We start from the raw sequence: 26,872 nt of genomic DNA, 5'->3' as shown, positions 1-26,872 counted from the left end.
CGCCAAGGGCACGCCAAGGTCACCACCAAGGGCACGCCAAGGGCACCGCCAACATAGAAACCTAAGGCATTCGCCTTAATAAATTCAGCTGCAGTCATCGAGTGCAAAAGGAACTCGTTCAAGACGTGACTGTTCTTCGAATAAAGTTTATTGCTGTGGACACGACCGTACTATAGCTGGCGGAAAACGTTCAGTTCCCATGCGTGCATTCGTGGCCCCCGCTCACGTTATCTGATTGTGCCGCACCACAGGCGTGGTTCAGAGATTCGGAGTAGGCGCCAGGGACTGGGATTGCCGGATCGCGATTGCTGGATTGCGAAATGGAGGTTGCAGCCGCCGGAATGCCGGTGATGCTGCCGTTGTCGGGCCTTGGGTACAAGCCAACGGGCAGGTTTTGCCACTGGAGAACCAGCTTGCTTGTCTTGTCCAGGGGCAGACCCAGGTTCTTTATCACGGTCTGCGCGGAAGGCATTGGGGAATGAAGTCCGGGTCAACTTATTACCCGACTATACTCGCACTCATCTAAAAAAACTGCAGTAATACGGATGAACGCGCAAAGTTGGTTCACATTCAACTATTAAATTTTTTTTAGTGCGACGAAAAGACAAACACAATAAACACAATAGAGAAACGACAGGAAAAGGTGCTTACTCAGAAATGAGAAGTTGATTGCGCAATTTTCGCATATATGCACACAAAAAGTGTTTGCACATGCGGAGCCAGTACGGGGGGTAACAAAAAATTATAACCTAAGGTTTATCTTGAGGAAAGCGGTTAAGTAAACCGTAGGTGCACCTGTGTTAACATTCAAGAAAAATAACCTCTTTATCAGGTAACAACACATAAGGTGGGCTGACGCAAGTATCTCCTCTTTTCTAACATGACAGGCCTCTTAATTCCCGCGTAAGCTGGTTAATCCTTTTAAAAACAACTTCTATTTCATTGGGCACGGGATATCACGCGAACTCTCTACCAACGGCCGGCTAGATGCGATGCCTCAGATGATTTTAATGACGTCCGGCGCTCTCTTAATGCGTGCGATGATACAATGGCCAGATTGGCCCACTTTGCCATGGCTTAATAAACCGAATCAAGTACACAATGCGTGACATCATCCCGAGCAACATACACATTCCGTTACTATTTAACTTTGTCTCCATAATGGAGACAAAGTTAAGTAAAAGACCCGCTGGGGCGGCTTCATCAGTCGTTATGGTATATTGCCACTGAATGCAAGGTCGCAGGTCCGAATGCCGGCCACGGCTGCCGCGTGTGGATGGGGTCGCAACGAGAAAACCCTAGAACCTCGGACAGTCAAAATAATCCTGAGGCCTCCGGTACATCGTCTCTCATAGAGCCTAGCTGCGTCGCCTCGGGACGCTTAACCACAATTTAAGGCGAAAGCCTTATATCTGTGTGTTTCAAGGTCGCGTTGTGACGTGCAGAAAGTCACGTAACCCAAGGAAAGCCAGAAGCAAACCAAAGCATACCAAGCCTTGTATAAGAGATGAATAATGAATAGCAAAGTCAGTTAATCATTGATTAGTGATTGTATTAGTGTGGACAACGGTAGAGTAAGGTGCATTGGGATGTATTAAGGTGTTATAAGGTGGATTAAGGTCGATTAAGGTGGATGAAAGAAGATTAGGGTAGATTAGGGTGGATTAATGGCGATTAAGGTGGACTAGCGTGGATTAAAGTTGATGAAGGTGGATTAGGAACGATTAGAGTGGATGAAGCCGGATAAAGGTGGCTTGAGGTAGATTAGTGTGGATTAAGGAGCATTAAAGTGAATTAAGGGGAACTACAGTAGGTTTTACAAAGCTTTCGCCTCCACGTACGTCTCTTAGGCGATACCTAAGGACACCTAGAAATTTTTTCTACGCAAGGCACACAGAGAGATGACACTAGCGCCATACTGGCACGCCCTGGCGAGTCGATGACTGTCACGGGGTGAGGTGTCTCTTCAGATATTCGGTGGAACAGAGGGGTCCACAGTAGTAGGGAACACTCGAGCGCAGAGCATGCATGTCCGAATTCGCCCCTCTCGGAAGACTGCATATAGCGTGTGGTTGGTAGCTCTGACTCCTTTCGACACACCTGTGCAGTGCACTGGCGTTGCTACTCCAGCCACTTGCAAATAAGGCGCCAGAAAATGAGAGGCGCCCATTTGAGTGTTCCCTTTAATAGTATACCGCAGTGTACATGCAGGAAAAACCACGCGACGTTGAAAGGGGGCGTTATATTTATTGAACCCAAAGAATTTTGTATCAGTACTGCTTTAAGGCATCGGCCATCACGTAGCATCATTTTTTTACTGCCAACAGAATCTATTTTCAAGTTGGCCGTTCAAGTTGTTCTTGTGCAGGATATGATTTCGCAATCGTTAAACGAGGGAGGGGTTTTCGGGTACAGATTTTGTCGACGTGCGATTCCCTTTATCTATAATGACTTGGCATCATGAAAAGCTGTACTTCGAAAAGGCACCTCGCAATATGTTTTGCGTCATGTATACCTGGTTCTGCTGGGTGGTGAGGGAGACCGGTAAGCCATCCAGGGTTGCCATCTCAGGAGGCTGCGGAGGCAGACCGACGAACCTGACCTCTCGCACCAGGCCGCACGGGAAACCAGCGTGGCGGGGAATCACCAAAAGCGTGTCCTGTGAGAAACAGTGAAAAAAGGTTGGGTTAAGTTATGTTAGAGCACTAGAGAAGTGCGAATATTTTAACACGAGTCGTATACCAAGTTTAAAATTTCAATTAAATAAGTTTTTGTCAATTCGAAGCATTCCTTACGAGTGTCTGATATTCAGTTTATTTTATTATTCGAATATATTGATATGTATATTGATTTTGTATATCTATACATTGCTGGAGCGAGTTTGCCCCACCATGAGAAAGAACCCATGTACACCATCCAGCTTCCTATTCAATGGCCCGTAAAAAATGTTTTCATCATTTACATTCACTATATAGTTTCAGGTTTTCGTACAGGCATCGTTATTAACGAAGTATCGGAGTACTAAAGACATGGACAATAGCAGCAGCGACTGTGGCGACATCTCGCGATGGTTTGTTGAACCACAAATCGCACAAAAACTCTATTCTGTTACCTGCTGTTCTATTTGAAGGAAAAGAAAAGGGGAGCCACACATACATGCGTGAATTTGCTGCCACCGACTCACACAACCAGCTCAGTTGCACACAGATATAATGACGATAACTGTTTTAGGTACTTCAGTGGAACTCAACGTCAGCGAGATGGCGCGACCAGGGGCCTGCTGTTGACGTCGAACTCTCGGGTATTGCACTCTTCCACAAATGGTTATGCGTATACAAACTAAAACCCTTGAACTGGGTAATTGTAAATTAACATTACAAGAGAGAGAGGAGAATTTATTGAGGCAACGCAGACAAATTGGCCTGAGGTAATATCCTCTAGTCTGAAGATATTATCTCAGGGTACAAGGGTATGAGGGTGTGAGGAATGGTGAAGAGGATAGGTATAGTAAGGCAGGATTATGCATGTATACACGTTCATGTCCATATGTTCATGTTCACATTGTTTAATCTAGACCTGTGTTCATCAAAAATTACAAGTTACTCGAGCATCTGGAAGGCTTAGAGATAAGAAAAGTCATAAAACCTCTGACCTTGTGAAAGACGATGTCAGCCAGTCCGTAGGCTCCGGTCTCGTAGGAGCCTGCGCCAAATTTGCGAGAGTGAAATGCAGCTCGGCCAGACATCAGCACAACAAGAAGCTCCAGGAATTACGACTTTTTGAAGTTACTGTTATTAGACATCATAAATTTTCAAAAGTGATCGCGTCAGTAATAAAGTTAAATGTTAATTGACGTTTTGCAACCCATACAGGCTCATTGTTCACAAGGCAGCGACTTCCAGTTCACAGTGTTGTTGCATCGTGAACAAGGAAAACGTAAGAGTTCTGAAACGTTAATAACATCTGACTTGGTCAGTGATTCAAAGTCTTTGTGTTTCTTTTTGCTACCTGGTCAGGAGAGGTTTGGTGAAACTCTTGACTATGTGAATTGGATATTCCTTCCCATTGACTACCTGAGAATACTGGGACGCTGACGCTGAAAAATGAACAAATTATGCAATTAGAGTACGCTGAAATTTACGACCAGGTTACAGGGGGAAAAATCGTTCCAAGCAGATCCAATAAAAAAATTGGAATTTGCGTTGTAGCAATTGTCAGACGCCCCTTTGTTCACTTTCATAAGAACTTTGCAGTGATACCAACGAATGTAAAAATGTCAGATGCAAGAAGAACTTCTCATAACGTCCTGCGAGACGCTGCAGTAACTGCAGACAAAAAAAATCTGCACTCATTTACTGTAGCATTCATTCTTTGCCGCATTCGTATTCTCAGTTTGTACTGAGGCCTGCAGCCTCCCTCATAGATCCTGCAGTCTGCTCACAGTGACACAGCAGCATTCGCAGAGATCTTCTGACCCTACCACAAGTCAAGATTAATGAGAACGTTAGTAAGATTTTTTGAAAACTTTGCATAGCGTTACCGTTCTACCGTTACTGATACTGCGTGCCGACGATCGACAGCACATACATGGTTGGGTGGAAATGGTAACGGCAGAATGGCAATGCGCCATTGTCATTCCTTGTGCATGTAAACTAGTCCTCGCACTGAAAAGTCGGTACGTTTGGTGAAGTGTGCAAGTAGTAAATGATCAGACTACAATACGTCGATGTTGATGTCCTGTAGATTGAAGTTTGAAAACACCAGTTGAAAATACGATGTACACAGGAACAGACGATGACCGGAAAAAGCTGGTTCCGTCGTCTTCCATTCCTGTGTACGTTGTGTCTTCAGCTGGTCATTCACCTCCAGTCATGAATCAACTGGCTCAACTTTCGACTTCGTTGATATCTTATAGTCGGAGATATTCTGATCGGTTGAAAAGGCACCGAACTTTCCAGCCATTAAACCTTCATCCCATTAACATTTAAAGTTCACCACCCTGCAAATCCACGATTCCGTCGCTGCTCCTGCGTAACTAAGCTAGTCCTTTGTTAGAGTTGTAAAAGTAGACGTTGACCTTCTAATGATGCATTCCTTCGTGCTCTACTGTAGGCATAAGTATGCTAAATGTGACTGTTTATTTTTCTGCGCACGACCTACATGCACTAATTATATCAGCGTCCCGTTTGTCACGTTAGGGGTCAAGCCGTTCGGTGTGGCATTTGAAGCTAATCACACCGGCCTCCCACCTGTCATATATACGGGACACAGTCCTTTGTCAAGACATTTGTTTGGATTTTGCGGCTGCCTTCCTGGACATTGAGGCTGTGCCAATGTCCTACTTATCATTTTACGTGATTGTACGTTGTCAGGCCCAGCGTGTAGCTCTGGCTGTGTTGACCGGCGTCGAAGTATCGACACCGAGGTAAGCACTTTGACTTCGTAGATAACCCTCGGGAAGACGTTTTTTTGAGATTTTACTCTCTGGGTTTATGCAAATGTACAGCAGCAAGAAGAGCACAGCTCCTCACCGGCAGAGACACCGTCATCACAGTAGATACTTCCCTTGGCCCGATACTGCTCGTCCAAGGCGACGCGTAGCGAATACTCCGTGCTCCGGCCGTCACTGCAAGAAGATGATCCAAGAAGCGTCGCGAACGTGAGTGGCAGAAATGAGATCAGGGATAGCGTGGCCTCCGAAATTGCAACGAAAAGGTGCCCCGCTGCGATCTCTGAGGTCATTGGGATAGGAAGTGCGAAGCGGCTGTCGCCGGGTCGTGGTGACAACGTGCAATAAAAACTGCACCTCACGTTTGCTCCGCGTTACAAGAGGTACGAAGCGAACAGGTGACCCGACAGCGATTTTGCTCTCACGACACGAGGCATGTTCTCGAGAAAGCTCGTTTGCGGCCTATTGGTAAAGCAAAGAAAAACGGCACTTGTGAAACCGCGTGACGTAGAATACAATCACGTCAACTGTTTCTCGTCTTCTGTTCTCCTGTTGACAGCTGTTCCTTATTTCGTTACTTTTGGAGCGATTACACTGGATGCTATTCGAGGCGCTTGAATGCTCTCTTATAAAGGCAACTTCTGTCGCAGCAAAGCATCCTGCAGTTCAAATTTTGTGATTTCACCGCCGCTGTTTTCCACTTTAGTCCCTGTAGTGATGTTTCCTGTGGGTAAACTATCCATACGGCGCCCTGGTCACAAGTCGCCATAGTTAACCCAATATAAACAGTAAATGGGCAGCACATAGATTCCTGGCGATATATGTCGGCACAGTGTTTATGTTTGGGTGGCCAAATACTGTCCACACAGAAGGCAGCGCCGGACCAAGAAGGAGTTTTGTCCTTCGGGAGATACACGGCGTCATCGTTGGTCTCGCTGAGGCTGCCTACATTAAAGGAGCAGAAACATGAGCTTGTTGGTATCGATTCATCTCGGGGAAAACAGAGCGAAAAAAACGGGACAAGACGGACAGGACAGGCGCCGACTGTGCTTTAACCGACAAAGAGATTAATTATCTCCGCAGCTGAGCAATTCAGTCCTAGATAGGGTATAGGACGTATGAGCGTGTTTCTCCCACACCCTCCCTCCTCTCTCTCTGATATGCGTTTATATTATTTGTGTTTGCAAAAATAAACGCTTCGTTGGTAGTCAGCGCCTATTCTGTCCGTCTTGTCTCTTTTCGCACGCTGTGCCCCCGTGATAAAGCCTACATTGTTTGTTATCCGGCATAACTGAAAACGACCCACGCAACCGATTTATTATGTATAATAAACTGTCAGGCATTGCCTTCAAATGCGGTGTTAAACACATTTCACCACGGAATGTAACGTCTGTATGACAGCTGAGCGCGGGCAAGCCAGTGGGCATCTTCGATTATCCCTCTCTGACAGTCCCGGACTGTCCGAGATCTGCATACGCAACGCCCATTGGCTGAAAGCACTGCCTTCGGGCAGTCCGGGGCTGTCAGGGACAGATAATCGAAGAGGCCCAGTGATTTAACCGGAACCACCGTCCACAACAGACTCGCTCCTCTCTGAGGCCATAACCATCTCTGAGGCCATAACCGCTACATGGCCTCTGAGATCTTCGAAGGCCATACACGCATCATCATTACACACGTTCTCACCGCAAGAGGGAAGGTGGCGTGGCAGAGACGGGAAGAACGTGTCCTCCTCGAAGCAGCAGCAACACACGGCGATTCTCGCGCCGCTGCACCGTCTGGCTGCCTCCGCCGGGTTCCGAGATCAGCGACGGCGACGCTACGCCGGCGTCGCTCTCGAAGTTGTACCACACGCCCTCAGGAATGTGGGCGCGCCGAACGTACTTGTTCTGCGGCAGCACGAGAGAGGGCGTGGCCCCGCTATCAGACATACCGAATGTCGCGCAAATATGGCCGGCTGGTATATGTGGCAATTCCGGTTAAATCACTCGCTCATGATGGAGCGAAAATATTTAGATTGCAATGGCACGATGACGGCACGACGACACCTCCCATGTCGCCGACCCACAATCCAATGCTATTGCTGGAGACAAAAGGAGCATGACTGATGACAAACATGATGACGACGCTGACAAGGTGACGCCAGAAATGCACCAGATAATGGCCCTAACATGTCTCGCTTAAAGTACTCGCCAACCGCCACGCAGTTGCAAATAAGGATGCCATTTTGCTTCAGCCACTCACCGGTTCCAGGAACGGAATTATCATCAGGGCGGACCCCCAGAGGAATTGATCGCTAATGTTCCGTGTCGCGGTGTCATTCGGAAATCTGGAAGAAAGTGGGTGCAGAGCACAGGCGACACCGAGTTAGCGTGCTTTACGAAACTGTGGCGGAGAGTGCCGTAGAATAACAAGAAGCTAAAGCGTTTGCAGTACGCCAGCGATTCCTTTGTAGTTTGCCGCAGCAGCAAAAGCCTTAGCTGGTAACGCGTCCATTGTACCGTTACCATTTAAATTCGAGCTGTAGCGCTGGTTTAGACACCTGGTGATAAAATGTTTTGACATCTCCTCCGAGATTGGGCAGCGCGTCCAATCTTGGAGGCCATGATTCTGGAAACGTTCGTCTGTTGTGTGAGTGGGACCAAACATTCTATGAAGAACATGAAAGAAGAAACCGGCAGGCAGACACATACAATCGCGCTTTGTTATCAGCAGCATTAGGAAGCTTGCGTACGTTGCTTACCAAAGCGTTTACGTTACCACTTAACAGTACACAGGGACAGAATTATGTAATAGGATCACGCGGTTTGGTTGAACACGGCGTCACACGAGATACCTCCACCATCGCTGCTCTTTCGGTCACTCCACCCTTCCATCCGCCCGTTCATCACATATTCATACTTCGTCCATATCCATCCATCCATCCATCCATCCATCCATCCATCCATCCATCCATCCATCCATCCATCCATTTATATTTCGTCCATATCCATCCATTCATCGTCCATATCCATTCATTCATCATCCATTCATCCGTGCGTTTGCATCCATCTTTCATCCGTTCATCCTCGATCCATATTCATCTATCCATCATCCATCTATCCATATCCACCATATGTATCAATCTATGCCTCCTACCCATCCATTTGCATTCATCTATCTAGCCATATCCATTCATCCATCTATCCATCCAGCCATTCATCTAGAAGACGGCATTCATGGCACCCAGTTGGCACCTGTAAATGAACCCACGCTGCTTGAAATCGAGACGTGCGTTTCAATAAGAGAACGCGCCACAGTAGTTACTAACACATCCTCACGATGTGCGTGTCGACAGCTACACAAAGAAGACAGCGTACGCCCCATGAAAAGTGAGGTATAAGTTAGCGAGGAGCAGTGACAGTGATAACTACCAAAACAACACACACACAAACGATAACACTCACTCGACAAACAGCGGTCGCATGACGGTGTCGCCGGCGACGTGACTTCGGTAAAAGAGGTAGTACAGGTACGGGCGCAGCGATAGGCGAACGTCCAGCATGTCCGACGTCTCGGACAGGAAAGCGTTCGAGAATGGGGACGGCTGCAGCAGCTGTAAAGCGCAATATTTCTTTCGTTATACACACGTGGAGATGACATTAAAGGACGGAGCAAGTGTCACGTGATTGATTCAGAGCGTGTCAGAACGTCGGCGCGCGATGACGAATGCTGGCAACCGTGGCATAGCTGCGTTGCGCCTCGTTTGGTGGATGAGATGAGACTGACGGCAAATCGTCGACTTTTGTGAGCGCCAAAGCAATTAATTTCAGATAGACTAACCTGGGCGTTTACTATTCGTTATGTTCCGACCAGTGTATGCACCACGGCGTGGTATGCAACAGGAAAGCAAATATGGACACGCGTCCCTGTTTTTTGTTTTACAGTGATTATCATCATGAGCCTATTTTTATGTCCACTGACAAGACGAAGATCTCTCCCTGCGATCTCCAATGACCTCTGTCTTGCGCTAGCTGACTCCAACTTGCGCCTACACACTTTCCTAATTTCATCACCTCACCTAGTTTTCTGCCGTCCTCGACCGCGCTTTTCTTCCCTTCGCACCTATTCTGCAACTCTTGGTCCACCGGCTATCTGCCATACTCTTTACGTGGCCTGCAGAACTCCATCTTTTTTTCTTTTCTCTCTTAATGTCAACTATAATATCGGTTATCGCCGTTTGCTCTCTGATCTTCACCGCTCTCTTTCTGTCTCTTACGTTACGCCTAACATTCTTCGTTCCATTGCGCTTTGCGTGGTCCTTAACTTGACCAATTGGCAAATTGGCGATGCCCGTTCTGGTTGAAGCGAGTCACGAGCCCGATGCTCTAGTCGACGCTCGCAGCGTTCAACGCGACACCGAGGCATTGGAACCCTCGTTGGGAAAGGCCTAAAGCACACTCACGAACAGCTCGGCATTGCTCAGTCGCAGCAGCGGGTAGAACACGGCCAGCGAGAACCACGTGACGCACAGTTCCTCGTCCGCGAGGGACGCCATCTTGAATTCCTCGCCGCCGCAGACTTCAGCGCCACTCAGCGGCATGCCCAGCAAGCTGGCAGACAGCAACACTGCAGCGGTATAAGAATTAAAAAAAACATGATTTATCCAAGAAGAATGTCGGCGGAACGATGCTAAAAACGGGGTCTTACACGTGTTCTCAAGTCACGTATTACCGTCTGTGCTTAAAGAAGTTTCGCAATACTTTGTGAGGACTTACAAACTGTACGCCTTATATAGACAGCGCATTGAAGCCGCGTCTTCTCGCGTTTTCTCCATTGTACTTTGACTTTTCCACGATCCTTTAATTTTCAAGTTGCCACCACTAAAACCTCGGCTTTTCAATCCGATGGACGGGTTGGTGAATCTGCACAATGTTGCTTCATAATAGAAGTAAAAGAGAGCAACTAATCTCTCGTGTTCTTACAGTGTGCTGCGTTAGCTTGCAGCTTAGTCTTTGAAGGCGCCAGTTTTCCGCTTCAACACGTGATTAGGGCCTGCAAGAGCTAGCATCCTACTCTATGTCTATTCCTTTCGAAACGGGATGGTAGGTGGCGCCACCAAGCTTCTTATTTTTGCCTTTCTGCGGCGTCTATTATTGGTTCGTAAAGGCCAACTGAAAGGAAATTTCACTTTGGCTAAATTGGTTATGAATGAGTTGTACATCATCATCACCAGCCTGTATTTATGTCCACTGCAGGACGAAGGCCTCTCCCTGTCATCTCCAATTACCCCTGTCTTGTGCTAGCTGATTCCAGCTTGGGCCTGCAAATTTCCTAACTTCATCAGCCCACCTAGTTTTCTGCCGTCCTCGACTGCGCTTCCCTTCTCTTGGCACACATTCTGTAACTTTGATAGTCCACCGGTTATCTACACTACGCATTACATGGCCTGCCCAGCTCCATTTCTTTCTCTTAATGTCAGCTAAAATATGGGCTATCCCCGTTTGCTCTCTGATCCACACCGCTCTCTTCCTGTCTCTTAACGTTAGTCCTAAGATTTTTCCTTCCATCGCTCTTTGTGCGATCCTTAACTTGTTCACGAGCTTCTTTGTTAACCTCCAAGTTTCTGCCCCATATGTTAGCACCGGTAGAGTGCAATGATTGTACACTTTTCCTTTCAACGACAATGGTAAGCTCCCAGTCAGGATTAGGCAATGCCTGCCGTATGCACTCCAACCCAATTTTATTCTTCTGTAAATTTCGTTCTCGAGATCAGGGTCCCTGTGAGTAATTGACCTAGATATAAACGTACTCCTTTACAGGCTCTGGAGGCTGACTGGCGATCCTGAATTCTTGTTCCCTTGCCAGGCTATTGAAACTTATCTTTGTCTTCTGCATATTAATCTTCAACCCCACTCTTACACTTTCTCGGTTAAGGTCCTCAATCACTTGTTGTAATTCGTCTTCATTGTTGCTGAATAGTACAATGTCATCTGCAAACCGAAGGTTGCTGAGATATTCGCCGTTGATCCTCACTCCTAAGCCTTCCCAGTCTAAGAGCTTGAATACTTCTTCTAAGCATGCAGTGAATAGCATTGGAGACATTGTGTCTCCTTGCCTAACCCCTTTCTTGATAGGTATTTTTCTACTTTTCTTGTGGAGCAGTATATTTATAGAATAAATCATGGCGAAGCTGGTGGGCTGGTAACTGATTTTTTATTAATAGCCTTTACAGAGTATCTTAACAGACGATGCGGGCACCTGGTGATGAGCATTTATGACGCAAATCCCAAAATGCCGCAGGTGGCACCCAATCTCGGAGGGTCATCGAATCTTACTATATATCCTATCGTCCTAAAAAGCTGAACCTTTTTTTTTTCTTATACTGTGTTTTCTCTGCATTTACGCTATCGACCTTCAGTTGTCTCTTTGTATTATCACCATTAGATCCATTGAAGTTTCTTTTACCATCGTTAAAATTGAATAGAGCCTCGGGCAAAGTATTTGCGCCCTCATTTACGTCTCGATCGATACTGCTGTATGCAATTGTCGATAGTTATGGAACCATTTCTACACGCTACTCGTGAATAGTTGCCAGGGGTTGATTGGGCATATTCCCAGACACCACTGACGTGGCTTCGAACAGCAGGGAATCAGTTTTTGAACTACTGCTAAATATTTCTTTCATGATTCCATTTTGCGAATCGATGTAGATCCCCAGCTAACTTTTCGTCCATGGCGCCCGTGAAGTGCGCTGTTTTGCTTTTTTTTTCACTTTGAGGCAACGTTTTTCTTAAGCACGTTATAACGTAGCCGCCCATCTATTTTCGCTAATACTCAGTTGCTTTTCCGAAGCAGGTATTGTTCCAAGCAAGCCGCCAATTCAATGACTCTATACACAGTTTTACTAGCAATCTTTTTGTAAGTACCCAAATTTAGCTTTCCTAAGGTTAGCTTTCCAACAACCTTTTCTCTAAATAACAGTCCAGATTGCACTCCAAATATTTAACAATGTGGGAAAACGAAGTGCTCACAACTGTTCACTGGAACATCAATGCATTCGGGACAAATTTGAAAGTGTATTTCTCGAAACTGGCGCAAACTACGAAATTTCTGCTCGATAGACACGACTTAATATTGTGTGAGTTCTTCTTCACAAGTGCCATATGTGTTTTTTAAGTAAATAGATATAGATGTAATTGGCAAAACCTTTTTAATTACCTCACGGCACAATGCAATTTATTGGGCAGAATTCATGTAATCCAGCTGATGCAACAAATCGCGCCATTGGCCACAGAAATGTCGTTTTTTTTTCAATAAAAATTTCACTTTGCTTATAGCTGTATATCTTTATCGCGGTGGACTTACTGGGAATGCTCAGACGCAGGTCTTCCCACGTAGGACGGAGACCGTGGATCACGTGACCCGCGTATTTGCCGATGCCCGAGTAGCTGGACCGGCTCACAACGAACGGCCGCTGTCCCGAGACCTTGGCCAGCACGCTGCGCAGTGGGCAGATCGATCGATTCATTGCCTGATCAATTTTAGTGACTCAACGACACAGTCTCAAATGACGAACAAAGTTTCCGACTAAGCGACTGACGGAGTGATGTATTGGCTGACGGATAATTTTACAACAAAACATTAGGTAATATATCTAAAACTTGCTAAATAATCGTTAGTCATTGTTCAATTTAAGCAATTAATGTACTTGTGAAATAGATGCCGTACAGTATAATGAAGTGATGTCCACTTAGCAAAAATCGTAAGGCTAACAGATATTCGAGATATCCGTCCCCGCAACTTGCTAAACAATAACTCTTTTTTAAGGGAAACTATTAACTGGAATATCAATCTCTTTCATAGCGCAATTTAGGGACGGGTATCTCGGAAGAACTGCTATACTCCAACTAAGCAGACATGACTTCACTACCGCTCCACTTGAATTTCGCAGTTGGAACAATTGTCCTAAGGCGAATAATAAAATGTAATTAGCGCAATTTATTTAGGTCATTGTGCTGACTATCACTCATTTTTCTTCTGCTACCGTCCGTCTCATCACGTTGCCTAGCTCCGAAAGGAACCTGAATATGATAGCCTTCCTCGAGTATTCCGCGTAAGAAAAGAAACACCGAGTATACTTGAATACGGCCTTAAGCGCTATGCCCCGAATCGTGACCTCCGCGATCGGCTCCGGCAGCGCGCGCTCCCGGAGCCCATCGCGGAGGCCACGCCCGAACCTAATGTAAGGAACTAAATTTCCGTGTCGGAAGGGCAGTGCTCACTTGTAGGCCGCCTGCGCCTGCAAGTAGGGTATGGCGTTGTGCGTCACCAGGTGAGGCCCCGACATCAGGTGCTGGGACATGCACAGAGTCCGGGCGTCCAGGGGTCCCTCGGACAGCAGAGTCTTGGGCGTGTAAGGTATCACGTCCCAACCGTCCCTCGCACAACCGCCAGGTGGCGAGATGGTCGCCAACGTCGGTTCGTTGCGATCCTGGGCATTGATTCACCTAATGGGTTAACCTAATTGATTGACTGGCTGACTGATTGATGAAACAATTCAATGGAACTCGATTCAGTTTATTGTCCGAATAATTGCTTGATTTACTGATTGATTGGGCTGATAAGAATGATAAAACTAGTTGATAGAATAATTGGTAGATCAAAGGATGTACTGAAACAAGTATTCTCCTAAAAATTGTTGGAGTGGCTTATTCTTATATTGATAATAAACTGAATGATTCGTTGATATATTGATCAAATAATTGACTTCTCGATTGGTTAACGATATATAAGATTCACAGACTGCTACATTTATTGATTAGGTTACTTTAATGAATAAATGAAAGTTAGCTTGTTCCATACTGTATTTCAAACTTTATTCAACTGATCGATTGACGAAAGATTGACTGACTGACTGATTGACTGACTAATTGATTCTTTCATTTATTTATTTATTTATTTATTTATTTATTTATTTATTTATTTATTTATTTATTTATTTATTTATTCACTGATATGCTACGCCATCTTGACCATGGTAATGTAAATGTTGGTGCCTCTTGTCATAATGCTAACTGAACTAATGTAATCATCCTTCATTTCCTGGGCGTTCGCTCGACTACCGAGGATTGATGAACAATGCAATGAAATGGTATTGCATTTAGAAACAGCAAGTTGCTCATCACGCTCGAATATAGCCGGCTTCCGGTATTCTTGTCATCAACATGAAAGGAAGCATCGAATCGGTGCAACCTTTACTCGTCACCTGTGGTTAAGCACCTGGCATGGCAGTATGTAGCTTTTGGCTTTTCTATTGAATATTATGTCTTGTGGCATACTTTCCGACATTTTGAAACACCACGGCCTCTTGAAAGCAAAGCTCAGTATCGCGGCCCTGCCCCCGTAAGCCGTACAGAAAAAAAAATTCTCACCAGCCACAAACCGTCAAACGGTGTTCGTGGGTAGATTTGGGTGAAGACCTTGTTGAGGTATACGTCGTATCGCGGGTATGCGAAGTCCAATACGTAGCTCGTGATGTTAGCTTCCAAGACCTGTAACAAGAAAGAATGAACCTGTGCTTACATACGCAAATTTGCGCATGTTTATCTTCTGTCGGGTTCTTGGACTCATGTACAGAAATTTGTGTTAATGCTGGATGTTTGTGATAGATTTATGCGACATTTTGTTACAAATTTTGTTATACCGTATTTATTCGAATCTAGGCCGATAGTTTTTTTCAAATAATCACACACGAAACTCTAGGGTCGGCTTAGATTCGAGGATTTTAAAAAACGCGCCAGTTTTTAACTGAAACTGATAAATATGGTGCATTGTTAGCGCCATCTAGAAAAGTCAGTATCGCAGCCGCTACTAGCCGCGCCAGTAGCCAGCTGAAGTACACGAGCGACGTCGCCATTTTGACCTGCGTCGTATCGGTAGTATCGGTATGGTGCAGCATCGGCGCGCGGTGTGGCGTGCGTTATCGTAATGGCACCAAATGGGCGATGCCACTATAGTGCCGCTTTCTAAACGAATACTGTATTTACTCGAATCTAACGCGCACTTTCAACACGACCCTAAATCTGCGTCGGCATTTCAAAATGGCCGCCTCGCACGCGCGTCGTGCCTAGCTACCGTAGCATGCGGAAGCTTCCTCCGTGTGCTGCAGTACACGTGCTTAGGCAATAGTCTACCGTCTGTCTTCACGTTCTCAGCGTCTGCTCTATCTATCAGCATGAAGTACCGAGTTCATCATGATGCCGCATTTAAAAGGAAAGTGATCATCTGTGCGGAGACGGACGGAAATCGGGCCGCATCACGGGCGTTCGGAGAATCCGAAACTTGCGAGCGGGACTGGCGCAAACAGAAGGAGAGGATTTTCGCCAGCAAAGCAATGCGGAACGGTTTCAGTGGACCGAAGCAGGACGTAATCTGCGACGATCCACTCCGGCGATACGATCAGGCTTGGCCCTATCTTGAAAGCAATCTGCGACTGGTAAAGTCCGCCGCGCGCCGTGTTTTCGCCGCGTTGAAGCGAGAGGCATGCTAGCACGAAGGCGCGCTTCGTCTCTAGCGTTTTGACAGTTCGTTTCCGCGGTCAACGAGCGAGGTGTGTTCATGTTTGCTTGAGCGCGCGTGACATAGCGGTCTACTAATTTGCTACCGCATTCGATGCATCGCCTTTCGGGCGAAACTGCGACTTTTTTTATTCATCGCAACATCAGTGCATCGGGAGGAAATCTATTTTTCCAAATTTTTCCTCGCGGAAAACGGGTGCGCGTTACAATCGAGGAAGCGTGAGAATCGAGTAAATGCGGTAATTGTGCTAGCCGTAGAGGCATCGTCAAACGTTCAAACCGGGCGGAACTTCGGCATCGGTCTGTCGTTGGAGGGGGCCACGGGAGATGGTTTTTGCGTGCGCCGCAACGTGCGCTCCTTCCAAAAATGCAGCATCTCTAATGCGCTGGATGGTACTGAATATAGCGCACTGTTTGAAGATGTCAGCAGTAAGGAAGATAGCGACGAGGCTAGCAGCGATGGTGACATAGAATGAGCTCGGCATGTTCAAATTTAATAAATGGTGTTTCATTTTGCGAATGCTGTCCTCGCTTTTTCGTTCGGCCTACATTCGAGGTAAGTTTTTTTTTTTTTTTTCGGACTTCGAACTTTTGGGGGGTCGGCTTAGAATCGGAGTCGGCCTAGATTCGAGTAAATACGGTATTTCTTTTCTTTGCCGAGCGACGAGGAGTTGTCGGTGCCACCTATGCAACCAACCTCTCCTACTATATAACGTCAATAACGATGAATGCAGAAAGAAGTAAGGAAGATTGGCCGGCCATTTTTTGGACTTCACCTGCATGTCTCTAGCGATCGAGTGCCGGAATGAATCAACAGTCGAATGAATGAAAATAGAGTTTGCTGACTGGATGTGAAGCTGTTGAGGGGAGCGGCACTGAATGGAGTCGAGGAAAGCACTGGAAACGTGACTGGAAGTCTTGAACCCACCAAGAAAACCGAAATTAACCGACTTCGTAATTACGTCTATCAGCGTAAAAAATAAACACAAAGTAGGACAAGATTATATAAGAGGACAAAGCTGCCTATGAAGCGCCTATGTAAGACTGGCAACACTATAGCTATAGCAAACTCAAGTTAAATTGTTTAATTCCGTCTTGTAAAAACTCGACATGCGTTTTTCCTCTACGAAGTTTATAGATTGCAAATAGGCAGCGCATGAACTTCTGTGTTTAGTTTACGTCAAATAAAGTCTAGACTTTCGTGAGCTTTTCAACACGGATAGACGGAATGCTATAGACTTACGGCAACTTTTTACCGCAATATATGTTGACCTCATCTGTACGAAAGTACCTACATAAAGTGTAAATCATACTACAAAAACAGTTCATGGTCTATTCTTCAAATGATTTCCTGTACACTCGGTAAATAATGTTTAGTTTGTAAGTTAGTTAGTTCGTTAGCCTAGTGGCACAGCGCCCGCCTCGGCTGCGGGAGGCTGTGGGTTCGATTCCCACCGCCGCCGGGCACCCACTGGTTCAAATGGGTACAAGTGTGCCCCGGCCTGGCGTTCGGCTTCCTTCAGGGGTGATACGCTTTGGAAAGGACCCTGTGCCCTGAATTCCCGTCGAAACCCTCGTGAGGACAGAAAAAAAGTGATGTCTGGGCCGCTCCCATGGCGGGCATTTCCCATGTGGCGCCCCAAGCACCTACTGAGGTGGGGACTCCTTCGGGTTGAGGTCAAACACCCCGTTCCAAGCGTTGAGGTGCCATAATGGCCGAGCACCAGGCCAGGATCGCGTTTGTACCTATTTTACCGCTAGGTACACGGCGGCAGCTCTTGCCTCCCACAGCCGCGGCGGATGCTCTTCAAACAAGGCCGTCTGTGGTTGGACAAGAGGCACCCAGAGACAAGTCCTGATATCGCCATTGCGCCCTCTTTCGAGATGTGAACCCCCACGACAGCCGAGCACCAGGCCAGGGGACATCTCTACCCATTAGAAAAACCGGTAGGCCAGCGATGGCCTAGTGGTAGAGCATCAGCCTCGTATGCGGGAGGTGCCGAGTTCAAATCCCGGTGCCGCCGGGATTTGAACTCTACCTATTCGAAACACCGCGGTGTTTCTAATGGGTAGAGATGTCCCCTGGAGCCCCAAGCACCTCAATAGGTGCTTGGGGCTCCACATGGGCAATGACCGCCATGGGAGCGGCCCAGACATCACTTTTTTTTCTGTCCTCACGAGGGTTTCGACGGGAATTCAGCGCGCCGGCTCCTTTCCCAAACGTATCACCCCTGAAGGAAGCCGAACGCCAGGCCGGGGTACGCTTGTACCCATTTGAACCAGTGGGTGCCCGGCGGCGGTGGGAATCGAACCCACAACCTCCCGAGGCCGAGTTAGTCAGTTAGTTAGTTAGTACCGGTTCATAACACTACAAATTCTCTCCGCATAAGCATATCGCTTCTGAGGCAATCCATATGCATCCCGCAGGTTCACGGTCGTACTCGTTTTGTAGAATGTTCGTAAAAAAATTGCAAAGTAGCCACCTAGAATTTCATCTACTGCAATATAAAAAATATAGCTGACGAGACTTTTATCAGCACACAGTCCACAGCCGTTACAAAGAAGGGCAAGCCTTTAAACACCCCACTGTCTGCTTGATTGACCAAATCGTAATTACTTGACTGGTTCATCGAATTATCCAAACACATTACTATCTGATTAGTTGACTAATCCAACAGTTCACTTGCCCATTGATCTGCCAGACAATTGAATGGTGAATAAATTTACGCGAATAAATCATTCGACTCGTTCATTTGTTGACCAAATGACTGATCGATTGCAAAGAATGTCTGCAAATTTTGTTAACTTATGGCTACGAGAAGATTTTTCAAAAAGCCTTTAAACACTGTGTATAGACTGTCCGTGTTCATTATTTTTATATAGATGGGTGCTGAGACACCTACTTCATCCTCGAGCAACTCCTGATTATGGTTGACGAGAAGGAGACCCAAGTACTGGGCCTCGGTCAACGCTAACCGGCACACGTACGTTGCTGAAGGTCGCTCGCTCAGGGTTGGAACCTGCAAAGAGCGACCACACGTCCTTCGTTCATACTCTATAATTGCTAGCCCCTACTCGAACTTAAACGACAATGCTTTACGGAAAGCAGGCAAAAATGGAAGAAACGTGGCTCCCGTATAGACAAACACGCCGTGTACGCCCAACACAACTTTCATGCACTCGACCTCCTACAAACCTCTGGCTATCGGTCTAGACACTCTTTGTGTATTCTTCTGGGATGTAAAAGAAGAAAGGATAAAGCCAATAAATCCAACGCACATTTTGGAATCTATGTCTCTATCTATCTTAAGCAAATGCTATAAAGCTGCCCATTTCAGTCTGTGAGACAGCTTTCTTCGGTGCCGAGTTTTGGGTTTGTAAAATTTGTGCTTCATTTTTTTATTGCGATAGCAATTATATGGACACTTCAAGCGGATTCCTGCCGTCGCCGTCGCCGTGAGGTTCTGTATAAAGTCCAAGGGTGATAAAATCGTCGCCGAGCGCCGTATGTGTGAGTGAAAGCGCGCGGGGGACGCGCGCTATCACGGAGAGCGAAAGGACGGCGGAGATCAAACGCGACTTCCGTCGCGCGAAAGACCGTGGGGGTATTATGGGAGGAAGGGAGGGAGGAGAGGCGACGCTGTACTGCGGCACCAATTGCGTATCTTGCAACCGGGCGCAAGAGGAACTGGCCACTAAATCTCCCACGCGAATGGAGGAAAGCGGGAAGGCAGCGCGAGACGGAGGGGGAGGGGGGGGCAGCTTCTATTCTGCCAACAACTGCGATTATACTTTGCGCCGGTGCGGGCTGTCGTGCGCACCGTATCTTGAAAGCGATCTCCACACGGCTCTGACCTGTGTATGCGCTGTGCATTCGGTCGTTCAGTTTCCGTTGAACCGATAGACCGCACGAACCTTCGCTCGCTGTGGCGGCTGCGCTTGCTGCAAGCGTTTTGACAGTCGTTGTCTGCGGTCATCGAGTGTGATCTATTCATGCTTGCTTGTGCGCGCTGACACCACGCTTGTTAATTCAGTTAGTAAGCGAATGTGTCCAACTTATGCAGCCGATAAAAATATTATCCCTACTCCGAATAGCTCTCTACTAATTTGCTATCGCAATTGATGCTTCGCCTTTGTTAAGGTGTAAGTTACTCGGCGAGACAGCAGCAGCACCCGGCCGCCGCGATCAATGAAAGTCATGGGGGGTTTGAAAAGAAACATATTTGCTTTGAAAAGTCAGACTTTAGTGACTGAATCGCTCAGAGACACTAAAGAGTTATAATAGTAAGAGGGATATGATTTAGCTCGGGCCCAACTCGAATGACGCCTATTTAGATAAATGTAAAACACTGAAATATTTTTATGAAACAACCCCTAGACTGATTTCTATGAAGTTTCTACATTTGGAGGAAGAAAGGTAAGTTCCATTGACTGGTAAAAGCAGAATTTTGATATACAGAACGAATTTTTTTGCAACAACATTCTGAAGTTTGTAAATTAAAAAAATGAATGCACTAGTTCACAAACCCAAAACTAGGCCCCAGAAAAAGCTATCTCAGTTGTGTAAACTGCATACGTCAGAGCATCTAAAGCAGACAAATGGGATATATGAATTTAGAGTTTGCGTGAAATCGTTACAATGTTTGCGAGGATCACAAACATCCTACTTCCATTTTAGTTGTATAATTCACACCGGTTCAGAATATATCAATTTTGTCCGGTATACATGTATTATTACATACAGTCTACGAAATTGTGATGCTACTTTTTATTTCTGAGCTACACAGTTGTAAACGTGATAGTTTTTCTTCTAAAACAAACAGGTCAGATAGACAGGGCTAAGGGAGGATGTACGTTGTGTTCACAGTTGTGATGTTTTTTTTTTTAATTTTGCAATTTCCACGAACTTCTCAACAAAAGAAATCTCCCAACATGGTTACGGCTGGGTAACGCAAATGTTTAGGCAGCTGTACGGGCTAGGTGTTTTTTACTCCCAATTTCGAGCTCGCACAATCACTCGGGGTCTGAAGGTCCTACTTACGCCATGAGATTTCCTTGTAAAGGATGCAGTTATATAGCCTTCTCGTTGAAACTACCACGCCCATTTCCGATGTTCCAGTGCTAGCCAGCTTTTAAAGCATACAGTTTTGTCGTAATATTGAACACCATCTGGCTAACGCGACGCGGCTTCAAACGCCCGCGCCGTCACCGACTCACGAAGGTAAAGGAGAGGCCTGACCGCATTGTGGAAAGACTTCCACGATACTGTGGGCTCAAGTGGTAGATTTCACTAAAGCTCCTCCATCCACGCGCCACCGCCGCTTTTGCTAAGTAGCGCCAGTATAGCACGGTTTAATAAAACCGTGCTATAATAAAAACGTATAGCACGGTTTTATCCGCATATAATTCCGCTTCGCTTCATTATTCAAACTCGACTCGCGTTAGCTGGTATTTCCGGTATATAACCAGCGCTACCCACCAGAGTGTGCACCAGTCGCTGCCAGGGCCAGTCGATTCATAGTTTCGCGTTGCCAGGAATGCTCGCACGTGTCTTTGGCGACGTCCACGGGAAGCCAGGCGACGTCCTGTACAGCCAGTCACTGGAGCTTATTAATGGAACAAGAACTAACGTGAAGCATAACGTTCGCAAGCAGACGGCGATACAAAGAGTACGCATTCGCAAGACAGCTACGACGGAAATGGGGGCATTCGTGCAAGAAAGTGATTCTGCAAATAGCACATTCGATCAAGAAGACAATGCAAGAAACGCGAAATCTCGGTAAAGACGGCAACCAGGACTAACAGGACATCTACATAAGGAAAATTAGACAGAACAACCATAATCCTCACACATAATACGACGTCAGTGTCAGGACGTTCGTGAAACGGCGAGAAAGCAAAATGTACGTTTGCGAGAAGGTAACGGGGCAAAGAAGCTTTTGTGCAAGAAGGCGATGTAGGAAGAAGGAAATTCACACAAGACAGTAGTCAAACGGGATTTATAAACAAAAACATGGCAGAATAAACAGAACGTTCACACAGAAATACGACGGGAGAAGAACCTGTTTACAGATCGACGAGGGAACAAAAGGAGTCTTCGCGAGAAAGTAGTGGTGCAAAGAAGACATTTGGGCAAGAAGATGTGCGAAAGAGAAAATTTACACAAGGCAATGATAGGACAATCGGGACATTTAACAGGAACACTACAGAACAAACACAACGTTCACACAGAAATACGAAGAGAGAAAAATCCTGTCGACGAGGGAACCAAAGGTGCGTTTTCGAGAATGTAATTGGTCAAAGAGGACATTTGTGCAAGAAGAAAATGTGCGAAATCGAAAATTTATCCAAGACAGTGATAGGACTAATGGTACATCAAACACGAACACGACAGATTAAACAGAACGTTCAATCAGAAATACGATGAGAGAAAAATTCTGTTTGCAGATCGACGAGGGAACAAAATGTGCGTTTGCGAGAATGTAGTGGGCTGGTGCAAGAAGGCAACGTACGAAAAATTGAAAAAAAAAGGAAAGGACGCAATGGGTGAAATGGTATATTGACACGAAGGTATGCGCAAGAGACATCTAAGCCAGGAGAGGATGGAGATGGATGGATGAAAAACTTCATTGTGGTCCTTTAGGGCGCGCGTTAGCGCGCCGCGGGCCGCTCCCACGTCGGGACAGAGAGGCCGAGCCTCTCCACGACAGAGGAAGCAGTGTTCACACAGAAATACAATGGAAGTATCCGTACGCTCAAAAAACGATGACGATGTCGGAGGAAACGGTATATCCATGGGACGAACACGAAAGACCAATGGCAACATTCACAGAAGGACGAGGACGGGAAAAAAAAAACAAATACAAGACGTGGGAAGGCCGGAACGTTCATAAGAAAACGAATACGAGTCAAATGGGACATTCCCACGAACGATTCTGCAGGGCAAGCACGGCATTTGAGAAGATTATGGAAGGAGCGGGATACACACAAACACAACACAATTGGACAACCGGCAAGTTCACAAGACGACAGCGCAAATGAAACATTCGCAAGGTGGGCCAAGCCGCGTGGGTCAAATGAACTGACCCCGCGAAGGCTACATCACAGTCGCAAGATGCACAATCGGCACAAGATGACGGGAACGCTGAAACAAAAAAAATCTTTAAGAACCCTTAATCGTATTCGCCGTTAAAAGTAGCGTGTCGCCTTCCGATGTCCTCGTGTAACTGCCCACTTTCTCCAGGCGTGCAAGGATGTCAGTCATGGCTTCTGTAGCTTGATGTGGCTTAGAAAACTCCTCGGCGTTACGTATTGTCATGGCAGACAGCCCTGTACGTTGAAGTATGTTGTTGTGACAAACCAATTGAACATTCATGACGGTCATGGTTTCGGGAGAGACAGGCGCACTCTTAACCCACTGTAACGTTGGGCGGCCTTCCGCTTTGAGTTCCATGCGCCTGGCCTCGTTACACGTATATAATACAGCAGTCTATTCAATAAAGTGGCACTGAAACACTTTTTGAATACGCTAAAATTGCTTTCCTGATGAGTAGATAATGCTGCCGTGAGCATACAGCCAGAATATAATTCCGCTGTATGCGGTAAGAAACCTAGTCTCGCGTGATTTATTTCCTTTTCTTTAACCGGTGGATTTTGAAACCATTGCTCCTTTTCCGACCCATATAACGTCATTGATGACGTCACAGTCAGTGCGGCAGGCGCCGGCTTTGACGTCATGTGAACTGTGGCGTCATGACGTCAACAGTTACGGCATACCCAGTGTAGCTCCTAGTCTTTTTCTCTTTATCTTTACACTATATACTCCCCTTACCCCGTACAGGGTATCAAGAAAGATTGCTTCTCTACTCAACCTCCCATGTGTTTCTTTCTCTGTCTTCGTCTTTTATTAGCGGTCAACATGACATGCAACCTGCCTTAGTTTTTCAGGTTTGGTCCCTCCCTTATTAAACAAATTGGCAAACGAAATGCTTTGGCTACAATCTTCTCAGACGACGCGTACCACGTGATAATTCGAGTAGGTGAGCAGCGCTCTCAGGGGATCTTCGTCGTCACTGTCGTCGAGAGCGCCCTGGGCAGGGCGCGTCGGCATCCGAGGCAGGGACGCGTGGAGCCCCATGGCCCAGAAAGGGGGCATGGCCGGCTTCCCGACGACGTCCAGGTACTGGCGCACCACGTCGGCGGGAGACGGCCCGCCGAACACGAACACGTCCACCTGATTGCCCAGCGAGCGGAACGTCAGCGCCGGCGTCATGTGGCCCAGCACCTCTGCATCGACAAAGCATTGGCAGAACATTGGCGATACATTGGCAAAATTTGAGGACGCTTAAGCTTCGCCTTTAAAAGTGAAACGCGATAGCATTCAAAGAATCCCCGACTGCTTCTCACGCTTCCCGGCAACTGCAGCTTATGTAACCGTAATGTTTACTGGGAAATGTTGGCGGCGAACGCTATACACGAAGGCAAGCTTTCCGGTAAGAACGCGGCCTCTTGTGTGGGCCCATCCCGGAGGTATTGCGCAGCCCGGCCCCAAAATTCTCATTTTCAGGTTTCTGTTATTTTTTCGCCGTTTTAATGTTTCAGTCTGAGAAGATTTAACATAAAAGGCATGCGCTGTCGGTGTTTCCTTGCATGACATTTGTTTGTGGGCTATCATTATCAAAGTTCCGAGGAATAACGCTGTTAAGATGGTAAGACAAGGTAAGAGCAACTTTAGGGATAAAATGGTGTGGCAATACAACCCGCATACACCGCATGTCATATAGTAAGGCGTGGCATATACATACACCTTAATATATAAGGCAATTATCGCTCAAAGAACGCCAACGTCGGCGACATGGGGCCCTTAACGCTGTCGCGTTAACAGGTAGGGGGGTGGCAAAGCTTGAGCAATATGTAGCCAATGTGCTGGCGAAACATTGTCGCTATACTGCCAATGCATTGGCACTAGGTTGGCAACGCACCTGCACATAAAGCCACAGTGGCAGCACACCAGAGGGTTACACCTAGGATTCATCCTTTTAAAGCAATGCAGCTCTATCCCGGAGATAATTGCGGGCATTATAGTGATTTCGGCCAGTGCAGAAGAGACCTTATGGCGTATCACAGATCTCACGTGACCTACGCTGAGAGTGTGCGTAAACATTTGGAGTTTATTGTAAAAAAAAAAACCACATCATCTCACGCCGTATTGCATGAAATCAAGTGATCTGCATGTTATCAGAAGATAATTTATTGCGATAGCAATTCTGTAGACGCCCGAGGCGCCAGAACGCCGCAGCAGTTGCCTTGCCTCTTGCGTCGCGGGAACATATCACAACTAATTTCGAGAGGGTCAAGCGCAACGCTAAGTCATGCTGCCGCTGTAAATTGTTTCGTGCCTCGTGCGAAAGTGCATTTTTCAATCTTGCGAGCTATCGGTGTGCAGATAATTTGTTTAGACTGTAACGAAGAAGAAGTGCCAGTCAGACAGGCGCATCACCATACGGGGACGGATCTGGCTGCTCGCAGGGTTAAATCCTCCGCGCCGAGTTCGGCTTCTCTCCTTGCGTATACCCTGTCAATAAACAACTTGACAAGACGAACTGTTGATTCTAGGACGCTGAGAACATTGTCACCTTAAAACGGTCGCGGCCTCTACGACACTCTAACGTTATCCCCGCCTAACGTAATGGTATTGTCTTAACCGATGAGCCATGTCATCAGGGTATGCTTTAGCTAACGCCATGGGCCACCCCACACACCGCGGTGGCTTAGCGGCTAAGGTGTTGCGCTGCGAAGCACAAGGTCGCGGGATCAAATCCGGGCCACGGCGGCCGCATTTAGATGGGTGCGAAATGCAATGAACGCCCGTGTCCCGTGCATTGGAGGCTCGTTAAAGATCCCCTGGTGGTCAAAATTAATCCGGACTGCCCCGCTAACGCGTGCCTCATAATGAAATCGTGGTTTTGGCACGTAAAACCCCAGAATTCTGTTCAAATAAATTCATGGGCCACCCCCAACAGAGAGGACAGTCGGTCCAACGTTTGCCCCTACGTGAGCCCAAAATGGTATGACATCGGACACCATTGGCCAAGCATTTGGTCTACGTTGGGGCCGTTTTCACCGCTACTAGAATCTATAGCCAGAATACCATAGCATCTCTGTGGCTTTGACATTCTGCTGCTTAGCGCCAGCTCGCGGTTTCGCTTTCCGATCGGTGCGGCGACATTCCGATGGCAAGAATAATGCTAAATCGCTATTGCGACCAGATGCTGATGTCGAACTTAACCTGTATTATAAGCAATTCAGGCCGCCAACTACGACTTCCCATACAGACACACTGCGCAGCTTTCGGAATTGAAACCCCAATAATTACTACCTTGTTCGAGACACCTTATCGCTCAAAGTTTCCTCGCTGTAATTAACCGATTTTGCCAAAAATAAATAATGCAAAAGTAGTGTATTCCGCTCGTACCTGCGGTCAGTTGTCTTTTCGCCCACTTTCATTTATTTATTTTTCTTGATATTTCTACGTTTCGATTAATCATTACGTAACTTCCCCTTTTGCTTTCCCTGCTTCATTATCAGTTTTCTTTCATATGGTAATAGACCGACAAGACTAAGTCTTTCTATCTCGAGAAGTTAACGTCATCTCCCTTTTAATGCGCTTAATGATGCCGGTTCGGGCCGCCGCTCTCACCGAATATGGCACTTGTGCGGAAGTAGACGCCGAAGCTCGTTCCCAGGCGGTCGAAGCCCATGTAGAACGGGTGGCTACCGTGGAAGAAGTGCGCGCTGTCGTTCTGTACAAAACCAGATACGCGCACCAGATTAAAAAGAACATCACTGCGACGCCGACGGCGAC

The 26,872-nt window shown here is 46.7% G+C and overlaps 2 protein-coding genes across 2 annotated transcripts; both read right to left on the bottom strand.

Moving 5' to 3' along the window:
• Positions 1-126: 126 nt before the first annotated feature.
• On the bottom strand, positions 127-18,148 carry LOC119454045 (lysosomal alpha-glucosidase-like). Its single transcript, XM_049667883.1, has 12 exons — positions 18,107-18,148; positions 14,863-14,982; positions 13,714-13,922; positions 12,797-12,930; positions 9,894-10,057; positions 8,896-9,044; positions 7,694-7,778; positions 7,136-7,338; positions 5,532-5,626; positions 3,653-3,702; positions 2,516-2,659; positions 127-457 (listed from the first exon to the last, which is right to left on the bottom strand). The coding sequence occupies exons 1-12, from the start codon at positions 18,146-18,148 to the stop codon at positions 191-193; spliced, it is 1,662 nt and encodes a 553-aa protein (XP_049523840.1). The 3' UTR covers positions 127-190.
• LOC125945326 (maltase-glucoamylase-like) lies at positions 13,720-26,804 on the bottom strand. The gene is made up of 6 exons (XM_049667097.1): positions 26,708-26,804; positions 24,029-24,294; positions 21,488-21,593; positions 18,912-19,028; positions 14,863-14,982; positions 13,720-13,922 (listed from the first exon to the last, which is right to left on the bottom strand). Exons 1-4 carry the CDS (start codon positions 26,766-26,768, stop codon positions 18,934-18,936), a joined length of 528 nt encoding a protein of 175 aa, XP_049523054.1. The 5' UTR covers positions 26,769-26,804; the 3' UTR covers positions 13,720-13,922; positions 14,863-14,982; positions 18,912-18,933.
• Between the last annotated feature and the right edge of the window lie 68 nt (positions 26,805-26,872).

This window comes from Dermacentor silvarum, chromosome 5 (genome assembly GCF_013339745.2).
Source record: "Dermacentor silvarum isolate Dsil-2018 chromosome 5, BIME_Dsil_1.4, whole genome shotgun sequence".
NCBI lineage: Eukaryota > Metazoa > Arthropoda > Arachnida > Ixodida > Ixodidae > Dermacentor > Dermacentor silvarum.
The sequence above is the reverse complement of the archived record's forward strand: the minus strand, read 5'-3'. Positions and strand labels throughout refer to the sequence as shown.

Coding starts and splice junctions, on each gene's coding strand:
- LOC119454045 (XM_049667883.1), bottom strand. CDS start 18,148: ATGGCGGTCATTGCCCATGTGGAGCCCCAAGCACCTATTGAG. Junction 14,983..18,106: donor AGCCCCAAGCACCTATTGAG/GTGCTTGGGGCT, acceptor TTCTTGTTACAG/GTCTTGGAAGCTAACATCAC. Junction 7,339..7,693: donor TAATTCCGTTCCTGGAACCG/GTGAGTGGCTGA, acceptor GTGCTGCCGCAG/AACAAGTACGTTCGGCGCGC.
- LOC125945326 (XM_049667097.1), bottom strand. CDS start 26,768: ATGGGCTTCGACCGCCTGGGAACGAGCTTCGGCGTCTACTTCCGCACA. Junction 21,594..24,028: donor CCTACTCGAATTATCACGTG/GTACGCGTCGTC, acceptor CTGGCTGTACAG/GACGTCGCCTGGCTTCCCGT. Junction 19,029..21,487: donor AGCGACTGGTGCACACTCTG/GTGGGTAGCGCT, acceptor CGCTCTTTGCAG/GTTCCAACCCTGAGCGAGCG.